This window comes from Melospiza georgiana, chromosome 2 (genome assembly GCF_028018845.1).
Source record: "Melospiza georgiana isolate bMelGeo1 chromosome 2, bMelGeo1.pri, whole genome shotgun sequence".
Classification (NCBI taxonomy): Eukaryota; Metazoa; Chordata; class Aves; order Passeriformes; family Passerellidae; genus Melospiza; species Melospiza georgiana.
In genome coordinates, this window is record NC_080431.1 from 58,020,149 (window position 1) to 58,032,929 (window position 12,781).

Here is a 12,781-nt window from a genome sequence, read left to right on the forward strand (position 1 = left end):
CTTCTTTGTTTTGCAAATATTTGAACCTGTGAACACCGCATGGTATTTTTACATAAAAATGACAAAGTAATAACAATTTTCATTAAAAAATGGAAGAAAAAGTCAAGCATTTTTTTATTTTGAAAACATAGAAATGCTCTCTGCTCTCATCTTAAAGCAAAAAAGTTATGTCTTTTTCTCAGGCATGCGTATTTAATAACTTTGGCTCAATTTCACAACACTAGTCAAATCTAACTTTGTTTCTTTAAAAAAAAAAGAATATGCTACTAGAACTCTTCATTACACTTATTATACTCGTATAACACATATAAACTCAACTGAGAAAAATATTCAATGTGATTGAACATACAATTTTTTTTCTCTTTCCTCAGATCAACTGGTAGAGAATATGCTCTGAAAATAATTAAGAAAAGTAAATGTAGAGGAAAAGTAAGTACAAAAAAAATATGAGACCAAAATTCCAAGAATTTTTTTGTGAGAGGTTATTTTGAGAAGCTGTTGGCATTTGTATCCTTCCTGATAAGTGTCAGAATCTCTTTGGTTGAAGTCATTGCCTGCCCTCTGGAGACTCTTGGAGTTCCAAGAGAAAAAGCAATCATGTGCTGTTCTAGACCTGTGTGATGAATATCCAGTGTTTTCTTTTATCCATGTAATTATGTCCTCTAATTTTCATAATTTCAGGTGTTATAGAAAGCAGAAAATAATACAAATAATTATAACAAAACTGGCCGCTGTCTGTAAGGCATAGGTTAATTAAATGGATGTCAATTTTGCACCAAGTTACTGTTAGCTTTTAAAATCAGTAACAAAAGATTCTGTGAGAAGAGGCAAGCATGTTGTTAAATCTAAAGATTCTGCATCAGAGAAAATTTAAAATGTTTCATTTTTCTCTGCACCAGAAGCACATCTTTTCTTCCATTTCTTTTAATGCGTTCCGCTCTCTCTTCTTTCAGTTACCACACTGATGTTTCTAAACGTGTTCCTTCTCTGTTGCTGGAGGCAACATCTGTTAGTTTTTTCAAAAACCCCAGAAAATCTGTGCAGCTCCCAATTCTCTCTGCTTTTCCCACTGTGATTTTTTTTCCTACTAACCCATATTCATTGAAGATTTTTTGTGTGTCAGGAACACATGATCCAGAATGAGGTATCTATTTTAAGACGAGTCAAGCATCCCAATATTGTACTTCTGATCGAGGAGATGGACATGCCAACTGAGTTGTACCTTGTCATGGAACTTGTAAAGGTGAGTGTTTTGGAGTCCAGCTGCTTATTGAATCAACCATATTGAAAAATTCCATTCCTGCTTAGGCTTACTAAAAAACATGGGATCACAGCATAATGTAGAGTGGAAGAGATCTCTGAAAGTGGTCTAGCATCCTACTGAAAGATGTATAACCCACTGTCACATTTTTTTTAATCAGCTTTCAAATATTTCAAGTATTTTTCTAACTTCCCATAAGCCACACTTGGAAATGCTCTGTTGACTGTTGACCACCAGTTTTGTTTGCTTCCTCAAGGGAAAACTCGTTAAAAATTTATAATCTGCCTTGAGGTGAATTGAAAATATACCCAGTCCAAATAGCCATAAATACCAGCCTTCAAAATACAAAAAGGTGAAAGGGTTTCATTAGTTTTTATGAATTTACATTAAATCTAAACAATATTAAATATGTTTTTTCTCTATTGATTTATATTAACACAGTGTCAAACTTGCCTCCCCAATAGCAATCTAAATTTAAGCGGAAGGAAGGGGAAAGTGAAAAAGAAAAGCCTGCTGTTAAAAACATGGTTCTAGTCTAAAAAGTAATTTTGTGAATGCAGGGGTTTATATTTTGGATGCTATTCACAGTGACTTAGAGAAAGCGTTTTTTGGCAAACAGGATTGTTGTTCTGCTTTGCTCTGGTGTAGGAGGAGGTTAGAAGGTGCTCCTAATGTCCCTACTACACCTCACTGAGATATTAAATAGGGCAATCCCAGGTCCAGGTGTTTCTTAAATACCCTTTGATTCTCTGGACCGGAGTACAAGAGCAAGTAGAATGACAAGGTTTTTTGGCTTGTTCCATTATCCCCCATGCTCTGTGGCAGAACCAGTGACACAAGCCATGTTCCCAGTCCAAAGCTGGAAGGCTCTGTGTGCCTCATGGGTGGATGCCCGCAGATTTTCCCTGTCCTCGTGGCAGTCTGAGAAAGTCTTGTCCTCGTAGGTCTGTGCCTGACAGATGCCCTATTTGGATTGAGTAGTGCTGTGGAGCTTATGGTTCCCCTAACCCCACTGTCCACCACCTCCAAGCTCTGAGAAAGCACATTAGGAGATGTTGGTACTAAGGAGCTGACATATTTTCTCTGATGAAAAAGTTAAATCCCAAGATGAAAAAAAATACTGGCAATCTTCCATGCCATCAATCCCTTTGTGTTACCAGTCCCAGAATAATTTCCCCCACTCCTCTGACAATCTCAGCCCTCTCTTACTGTTAGGCATGCAATGTGAAATAGCACAGCTTGAGATCAGATACCATTAGCCATCTAGCACTATTTTAATCATAATTACTGCTCTAATTTATTCTATTCTGTTCCAAGTGAGCTCACTATGAGATCCATGCTACTGTCGGTTTTCCTCAGTGTCTGCAAGAGCTTGTACAAAGGTACCTCAGGCCCCTTACACAGCACTGTAATCACATGTAGCCACAGCTTTTAGCCTGCATTGACAAATCCTTCATCTTGGCCCCATGAGGTGTGTTAAGAACTAAAAGCTGTGCCTTGTCTAACCTGCCAAGATGTAAGCACAGAGCTGGTTTTATGGGTGAAACCTGCTGTGCTATTCATGACTGAAAAATGTGTAAACTCTAGTGTCCAATGGATTTTTAATTGAAGTCCTACTCAGCTAAATGAGAGAGGAGGGGACAGAAAACTCTTAGAAAATAATTTAGAAAATAAGCCTTAAAGATGTATATTAAAAAAAACATGCATTTTGTTCACTTTCTGGAGAAATCTGGTTTTTTGTGCTCCTTCGTCTTGACTCTTAATGATTGCTGTACATATTCTTTTAGCTGAATTATGGAAGGGCACTATAGGAATCTCTGTACTTCTCATATCCTAGAGAGCACTGTTCAAATAGTATTTACTTTTATGTAGAATAATAGAAGAAATGTAGAAGAAATAACCGTATTCAGGGAAGTCAACTTTGTTTCTCTGCTATGAACATCTATTCCTTAATATCTAGTTGGAAGAAAAGCCTCGTTGCACTCTCTGGGTATTAGGGAAGGCATTTCTGGAGAGACATTAATTGTTAATTCACCAGTTGCTGACTGTTATCATTTCACAGTGCACACTGTTAGAATTGATTAACCATCTGTTATTGACTGACTTTTGAAGACCTGACATTAAATCAAACTCACAGACAGGAAAGAGAGGCAAGGAGGAAAGGCTTGATAGTGCAGAGCCCGGTTTCAGTTAATACCACCCTGCATTAATTGGCAGTAACATGTTTGACATAAGTGACTGCTGCAAATCCCGCCCTCACCTCATGGCAGATAGGCAACTCATTGCTTTGTAACGTGTAAGAAAAAGCACTTCATAAATACAAATATAAACACATTGCAAGTGGTGCTTGTAAAAGGAAGCAAAGACCTGGTTTCTGGCACATTGCCTTTTTACACAGCGAAACAAAATTGTTATTCAAACCTAACAGGGGTTTGGCCAATTTAAGAAGCAAGATTTATTGCTGAGTTTCCTTTACTGCTCCAGGATATGATTTCACTTTTGCAGAAGAAAAAGAGAGATCATATCATTTACATAACAAGGTAATAAATAAATAATTGGTTACTGTAGTTCCAAGTACACTTCCTCATGTGCACAGATGATAAAAACTGCATTCAGATGTTGCTGGTCCTGTTTCACTCCAGAACAGGGGATTTAAGACTGAAATGTCATCCTGAACTCACCCCTGGTGCCTGAATAAATGATAGTGACCTGCTGTGTGAATCGGCTTAGCAGAACCTTGCAGGTTAAAGTGCTCTTTGGGGAGAGGAAAGTCTGAAAGCAATTCTGCCTGATATAGCTGTCAGCTCTTTCTAAGAGCTGTTAACTCTTTCCAGGATATCACCTCTCCTTTAACTGCAGAGAATCCCACAGACTAAATATATGCTCTCTTTTCTTAGCAGGATACCTGGTAAGAAACTTTACCGAATACAGTAGATGCTTAAATGGAGAAAATTATTCTGTTTCAGATTGGCTTTACTGTTAAATTGCTCTTCAGCCCCTATATTTTTCTGAGTTTAAGTTTCTCTTGTGCATGAACATTTGTTCCTTTTCTTCTGACTTCAAGCCAAAATTTTTCCTTCTTCTTTTTAAGGCTCAGCTTCTTTCCTTCTTGCTCCTCCTAGCTCAGACTGTTTTCTTTGTTTGGAGGCAGATGCTTTGCCGATGTTATTGACACTTCTTCTGAGCATCTGGAACATATTAGATAAGACCAAAGATCTGTCTAATCCACTGCCTCATGTTAAAAAGCAGCTGGTACAGGGGTTTCACAGGAAGGAGCTTAGGGAAGATAGATTATTTATCTCACATACTTTGCCACATGCTGATATCTAATACTTAGGGATCAGATAATGCCATGAAGTACATGGTATTGTACTTTTGCCAAATATTTGGCCTCTTTCTCTCTAATCCTCTATCTGGTTTAGCTTGGCCTTTTGTTCTTCCTTTTCCTTGATGCTATGTGTCTTGATGTGTCTTGAACAGTAACTAGCCAGGGCAAGAAATTTGATGTGGTCCAGATTTGACAATTTTTGGCTGTAAGCAATTTCCAAAGAGCTGGGATTTTGTATCTACAATGGGAATAAACCTGCCCTGGCATACTTCAACTGCACCTCAACAATGCAAAAATTTTAATAGATTGTTTGTTTTTTATAGCAAGGAAAGTATGTTTTACCAGGTTTGAGCCTTTGGTGGTTCCCTTTTCCTACTCTTTTCTCTGTAACCATGATTCCTAGAATTTTTTTTTTTTCTTTCCCCTCCCTCCTCCTTTCTCTGGAAAGTGGAAAAAGTGTTTACACAGGAGTTGAGCCTTAAAAAAGAACAGAAAATATCTTGAAGCTGTTGATAAAACTATGAGAGCTGGCAAAGCTGGGACCCCTCTGTTGCCTTCAGAAAATACACAGTTTTTCTTTTAAATACAGTTCTCTATGATTTTTTTCTTGATGTTTTGACAGTAGCAGGGAATTTTTGCATTGCTTTTGCAGAGTTATCTTTTTTTTTCTTTTTTTTTTTGTTCTTGTTGGATTGTGTTTTCTCTGTGATGCTCCTTTGACTTTGGCCAAAGGCTTAATACCTCTGAGTAGAATCTCCCAAAAGATCACTGTTTTTTCCTCCAATCTGTCAAGCTCCCTTTTTAATCTCATCTTTAAAATTACTCTTCCATCTTTGTCCAAGCACTTCCACATTCCCTCTTCCCACTTGCCAGCTCACCTCTGTAAATATAGTCATGGCTGCCTCAGACACTGGTGAAGATCATTTCAAATTTGAGGACTTCCACTTAGTTTTCCTTGTTTTCTTCTTTCCTTCATTCTCTCTTGTTTTCTTGCTTTTCTTTCACTGACAGCAGCTTTTAGCTGAATTAGCATGATGAGCTGAGAATGGCACAAGCAGCCACCTGTGTCTACCAGTGTGATTGCCTGACATACATGCTATAATGTTCTTCAGTATTAACTGCAAGAGGCATCACACTACCAAAAAAATCACGTCTTGTGTAGAGAAAGTGGCTTCTAAAATCCGTGTTTGCAAAGCTTTATGAGATGGAAACAGACTTTTAAAATACGATAGCGGGGAAAATAGGTAACTTTGAGTTCTGAGTTTTACTCAGAGTTCCTTCATCTTTCTGGGGTTCAGTTAGGCATTGGGCAAATTTTGTTGTCAATCTGTTTGTGATTATTATAAAGAGTGCCAAGGGTTGGTAGATGCCATTGTGATAGACAAATATGTACTCTTGCCAGATGTTTGTAGCAGGCTCTGAACATTCGGGTTGGCAAGTGCTGGACATGTTACAGAAGCAGCAGCAGGTGGGAATGGTTTGCAGTAGAAACTCCAGCTTCTTGGCTGACCACCTTAGCCATGACCAATGGTTTTGAGTTATTGGTCTGTTTACCTGCCGTTATGGGAGTTGTTATCACAGTACCCATAGTTTATAGTTGCAAGGAAACTGTGCTGCTCCCTTCCCTTCCTCCTCCTCCTCCTCTAAAAATGTTCCTTGATCTTCCTAAATTTTTCAGTCATTTCACAAGCAATGTTGCTCATATCCTATGGTAATTTTGCTCCAGGGAGGAGATCTTTTTGATGCTATTACTTCCACCAACAAATACACAGAGCGGGATGCCAGTGGGATGCTCTACAATCTGGCCAGTGCCATCAAATACCTTCACAGCCTGAACATTGTCCACAGGGATATCAAGCCGGAGAATCTACTGGTAAGTGGAGATTCATTTTTCAGTATGGCTGATAACTCTGGAGTGTGTGAGAAAAGGTCTGTGCTTCCTCGTTCCACATGCCTGCCAAGTTTATTTCAGTATTTTAAATCACTGATCTTTTAATTTTAACCTTTGCATTGTAAAGCTCTCCTAAGAATAACAGCTGTCCCAGGAGGTACAGTAACATTAGGTGGTATATCCAGATTGTTCCATGGCACACAACCGCTGAGTAATTCCTGGGATCACTAGAAGTCAACTTGTAGTAAACTGCAGGAAGATTTCAAGCTTCTTATAAATATCCGTCCTCAGCAGACTATTCTGTACTTCTGTCACTGCCTAAATAATTAGCAACCTTTTAGTTTTACAAGGGTGGTGCATGTAAATGCTGTGTCCTAATCATGTCACACATCAGAGCAGAACCAGGAAGATACTTCATTGTCCTTCCCTTACCACATCTCCAAATAATCCTACAGCACTTTTTATTAAGCCACTTTCACAAACAGACAATCTAAATCTTTGTTTTTCTGACTAAATCTATATGAGCCTTATCCACTGAAGACAATGAAATCCTGGCAATTAAGTCTTCTGAGAATTTTGCACACTTGAATGCAACAATTGCATCCCCTTCATAGTTTTATTTCTCCTAAGAAATTAGCTTCTCCTGATTATTTCAGTGTTCTGAGTTTTTACAAATTTGCTGACATGTTCCAATATCAGGATGTCCCAATTCTCCATATATTCTGCAACTGCAAAACAGTGTTTGTAGAATCACAGTTCTTTCAGCTGTGTACTCTCAGCCATGACTTAATGCATTTAATCCTGCTTGACAATGAAGAGTTTTTATGGGGAAGCTGACTCCAGCAGATATTGCTAAACTTCCAGGCAGTGGGATTTTTACAGCTGAAGTTCCTTTATTGGCAGGTTCTGGGTGAGGAAGTGACCTGCATTCACTCTTGAGATACTGCTGAAAACACACTGGGTGGAAGTTTCACTAGACATTAATGACTGATACACCTTTCTTGGCCCTTTTGCTCCATTTTATTTTCTGGTGTTGGTGTTGATAGGTGGCTGCACGCAGATGTTGTAGCAATCCCATTCCAGGATTCATTAATGCTGTTCCTGGAGTGTGCAGGAGGATCTTGGTCTGGGACAAGCCTTGCTCTGCTGCTGTCTTGACTTGTCTGTAAATGCCTAAACTCTGTTGTTGTCAGAGTTAAAATTCTGGGGGAAAAGAGGTATGGGTAGGAGGTGAGGGCAGCAGGGCAGGGATTAGATTTACCTGCTCAGCTTTTCTAGTAATTATCCACTAATGATCACATTGTTCACATTGTAGCTGAATTATTTCTGAGTGACTTTTCCAGAACTGTGCATTGATTTTGAGACTGAGCTGTAAGGATGCATCATTTAACCTCTTGCAGCATCCTAATCCTAATCCTAATCCTGATCCAGCATGTGATTCACAAATTGCATTGATTCTCTAAGTTTTATGAGGCCCTTGAAAGAAACAAGCACTACTGTAGAAGAGGGCTTTGGAACCAGCCTTACCTGAGCTCTGATCCTGGTTCTGACATTGGCTGCCTGTGGCCTCAGTGTGTCTGAACCTTTCTGCTTTTATCTCAGCTGTCAAATGGGATGTGTGGTTTCTTTTGTCACAAAATTGCAACTAGCATTATTTTCATGGCATTTACAAAACACTTGAAAAATGGACATGGGTCTCAGCATTTATTTTGCTAAATACCTACTACTTGCCTTTTGTAGCCTGCCCTTTTCCTTGCAGCTCTTTAACCCTTCACCTAAGTGGTCATGGAGGTATTTTCCCCTTGTTGTTCTTGTGCTGTGGCTTTCCCTCTGATACTGTCACAGTGCTGCACATGCAAACCCTGGTTGTGTTATTGCTGGTTCTCCTGGCCACTAGTTTGAGAATCAACCCTTTCTCCCCCACCCTTTTCCTCCTCATGGATTGTAACTTTAGGTTTAGAGGAGCATGTCCTGAGGCTAAACAACCTCATTAGCAGGAAAAAAAGACAACAGGGAAGATGAGCAAGGCTGTAGAGTTGCTAAAGGAGACCAAGGGGAAGTGAAGGGTAACATGCTGCTCTGGAGAAGGAGACCAGAAGAGGATGTTCACCTGGAGCTGCTTTATTTCATCTCTTCCCGGCCCCTAGTAGAACCTTTACTTTCACCTCCTCCTTTGTGTCTTTTAATTTTTCCTTCTTCCCAAAAGTAACTTTCAGGCTTAGAGCTGATGTGTGAGACCAGCTCTAGGTCCTGCTAATAAATCTTCGTGTGTGCGAACCTGTCCTGTGTGCAGCACCCATTATTTTTTAACTGCTTAAATATTCCATATTATCCTCAAGGCATATAAAGTCCAGCTAACAGTCAACTGTCCAAGAGTTTAGGGTGTGCTGAATACCTGTGATGTTTTAGCATTTTTGTTTGTTTTTTTATTCTCTAGGGAGTCTTCCATGTTTTAATTGGAACATTTTTCATAATTGTTGCTATTTAGAACGTTTATTTTGTCAAGTCATGGGATGTCTTTATAGCCATATAATAAACCCTAGAGAACAACTTCTCTGACTGTTGCCATCTGCACTGATCGCAAGAGCAGCTTAGAAAATACTGACAGTCTTTATACTAATAGGATACATATGGTGGCATACAATTATGTGTGGCTGCATTCAATTAGTGTAGTACAATTACACAATTTTATAGCTTAGTTAAAACAGTGAAAGCTCTACGAAGCGGGCAATTTGCACTAATCCCCATTTCTTTAATTGCCCTTCAGTATTTAAATGCAGGAACATATATAGCATTTATTCTGAATGAATGTTAAATTATCTTTCCTATTCCTTGACTGGCAAGTAACATACCACAGCTTCAGATTGGGCTCTTTTTTATATGAAGTTATAACAGGGTGAGGAAAAGTTACTTTCTTCATTTTTACAAGTCAACTGAAGTAATTTTCCAAGAAAAGTAATTCCTCGAAACAGATGAAGCAAAATAATAGAAAATGCACTGTACCAAACCTTCTGCATTGGTAAATATTGCCAAACAAACCTCTTCTGTAATTAATTTCTAGTATGGATGAGTCCCACAAGGTGTGGTCTATTGAAGGAAGGAATTTACAAATGTTTGCTGGGTTAGCACAGTTCAGAGAGGGCTGTGTAGAAAGATAACTGCATGAAACAGAATATGAAATAGTAATTAGGCCAGATTCAGCTCTTCATGTCTAAGTGCACACTTTACATATTTCAGCAAGTGAATATTTAAAGCCCTAGTCTCTAGACTTTAATTAAAACTGTTGTTGAAATTAGATTTATTGCTGCCATTTCAGAGAGCACTTCCTTTAGTTTCAGGAACCAGATGTATTTAACAATCTGTGTTTTGAATAAAACCATAATTGCCTTTTTTTTTTCCCAGTGCTTTTCTATAAACATAAGTTTTTTCTGGCTTAGTAGAAGAGAAATGTAAATCCATTATAAATTGCTGGTCCTCTTAAAGATCCAGTTGAATTCTTAAAAATAACATAAGGAGAGGAGAAGAATTTTGTGTATTCTGAATGTCTGCTTGTGGCTGTATCACCTGGTAAGCAGGGATTCAGGACAGAGAGGGGTTTTCTCCCTAGACATGACTAACATTAACAAATAAGAAACTGGGGGATGGGGGCTATATAATATAACTAATTAGTATGAGCTATAACAGATCTGTAGGAAACTGTGGTGAGAGACTTCAAGAATTTACTTTTGCACCAAGTAAACTATTCAAGGGTCCCATGTAGAATTTATTGTATTTTTATAAGAAAAGCTAGGATTTTCTTCTTAAAACAGTTGTAGATAAATGTGATTTTCGATGTAGGAGTAGCTGGTCAAGATATATGAAGGATTGTTTTGGTTTTGATTAGGAAGTATGTTACCTACTATTTTTGCACAGTTTTGGTGCAAATTGTTTACACAATATCACTAGTGGTGATCCAGACTGCATGGAGCTTTGGTTTGGCTTGCAAAATAATGAAGTGATATATTATATAAATGTCTCCTGTAGACTGTTTCCATTTTTTAAGTTGCTGTCATAGAAATAAAGGAATCAAACCAGCACATTGATTAAAGATAGGCTTACAGTCTAGTGTTTAGTTCAGATACAATTTTATATATTTTTTTAACATTTTTTTACTGGATCTAATTTTAAAGCACAGAACTTCTTCTCTGGCATAAGCAGATGGTGGGGGATACAATACACCATCATAAAGTCACCTTAGGACATTAGTTTTCAGTGTTTGCAGATTTGGGGCTCTTCTTTTGCTCTGAGCCAGCTTTTAAAATTATAGTTGTTTTACTGATGCTTCTAGCTTTTTTTTTTCATATGACTACATCTTAATCTCCTTTTGCACCCATAAAACCCTGTAAACGATCACGCTGCCACTGTGCAGACCAGGTTTTAAGACAGGATTTTCACATATCCCTGTTAGCAGCCCTAACTGCTTGTGTCCTGTTCATCCTGACATTACCGTGCCAGTAAGAAACTCATTGGTGTGTAAGAGTCATCCAATGAGAGGAGAGTATTTCTAGGTGAAATACTGCAGCCAGATTTGTGTCTTGTGGCTTCAGCGCACAGAGAAGAGCCTGGAACTGCTATCAGTACAGTCACTTTTCTGTTACCTAAGTAGCTGAAGTTCCTGTGCAAACCTTTAATCTCTCTGCAAGTAAAATGAATAAACTCAACCCGCCTACACTGTGAATTCAGTAGGGAGCTGATGTAGGAAAGCCACTGCTGGAAGGTCACACATTGCTTCTGGGCTTTAGCACCTAGCAAGTGGTACATCTTTTGTTGGACAGATAGCAAGATAAGTCTTTCCCAAACATCCTGACTGTATTCGAGGGAAGTTGTCCAAATTGTCTGTGAATTTTCAAAGCATGCAGAGAAATATGTTAAAGGTAAGGAGGAGGAAAAAAAATCTGTAAATAAGAAGGAACATTTCAGGCAGTTAGTAGTTGCATTGATGGTTTGCAATTTTCCTCCTGATTTAGGTTTATGAACACCAAGATGGAAGCAAGTCCCTGAAGTTGGGAGACTTTGGCCTAGCGACAATTGTGGATGGACCTCTATATACCGTCTGTGGGACCCCAACATATGTAGCTCCAGAAATCATTGCTGAAACTGGGTAAACCCCTTGTAGTGGTGATCCATTGATGTGTACTCACAAGAGCACATTCTTATCATTGTGCCAGACTGGAGTTCTTGCAATTAAGATTTTTATGCTGCCTTTGGTTGGCTATGATGCAGAATCATGGCTCATAGAACAATTCATGTGGGAGGGACCTCTGGAGGCGATCTTACCCAAACCGGTTCATAGCAGGCTGACTTTTGAGTTACATTGGCCAACCTCTGCCAGCTGTTGGCCTCAAACTTTTCAACTTAACACTGAGTTATTAACTAGCCCTTTGCAGATACAGTGGAAGTAATTCTATTCTCTAGAGACTGCTAACTACCATTCACTTAATTCTATTTTGTTATTTCTCACTATCCTCCTCTGATTTGTTCCACAGAGTAAATGCCTGCCTGCTGGCTTGAGCAGTCTGTGTCCCCTTTGCAGACTTCATGTTGACAGGCATCACTAACTCAAGTAAACTCAACTTGAATTAGTTAACTAACTGAAGAATACAGCCCAATGTCTTCTGTGCACTCACACATTCTAATCTAATGTAATTTTAATTTTGATCTTAAGATGTAAATGCAAAAAATATTTGATAGCAGAATGAGGATTGGTAGGTAAACAAAGTTCAGATGAGAATTTATGAGAAATTATTAATGTTTCTGAACATATTTCCTCTGTAGTCTGTAAGAATCTGATGTCTCTAACCATGTCTCTCACACTTCTAGATATGGCTTGAAGGTGGACATCTGGGCAGCGGGTGTGATTACTTACATCCTGCTCTGTGGTTTTCCTCCATTCCGTGGGTATGGACTGACCTATTCAACCATCCTTGTTATGTGAATTGGTCCCTGTGCTCCTTTCACATTAAGCACAGAGATTCCCACTGGTAGAAGTTCTCTGCTCATAGGGTTTGATGTTTTTTTTCTGTGCTCTACATAGTGTTCTACACAAGCCCCATAAATGTCTGTGATTTTATGGTAAAATCTCTGTCTCATGTTTGTTTATTATAGTTTAAACTTCATTGCATTGCAAAACAAGACCCTTCATTATAGATTCTGCGTGCCTTTGTCTGAAGTTTTAAATACACTGTGAAATAACCATCTTCTTTCACAGACAAAATGCAGCATATTTTGTGGTTGGTAAAAGGTAATTAAAATGCAAGCCAGT

The 12,781-nt window shown here is 38.6% G+C and overlaps 1 protein-coding gene across 3 annotated transcripts in view; it reads left to right on the forward strand.

Annotated features, from left to right (window-relative positions):
* DCLK1 (doublecortin like kinase 1) overlaps positions 1–12,781 on the forward strand; it is a 236,390-nt gene that overhangs the window by 190,935 nt on the left and 32,674 nt on the right. For all 3 annotated transcript variants that reach the window (XM_058045184.1, XM_058045185.1, XM_058045186.1), the window contains 5 exons: positions 372–429; positions 1,124–1,243; positions 6,316–6,462; positions 11,487–11,620; positions 12,340–12,417. In XM_058045184.1, the coding sequence (XP_057901167.1) occupies positions 372–429; positions 1,124–1,243; positions 6,316–6,462; positions 11,487–11,620; positions 12,340–12,417 (537 nt within the window). The remainder of the gene's footprint in view (positions 1–371; positions 430–1,123; positions 1,244–6,315; positions 6,463–11,486; positions 11,621–12,339; positions 12,418–12,781) is intronic.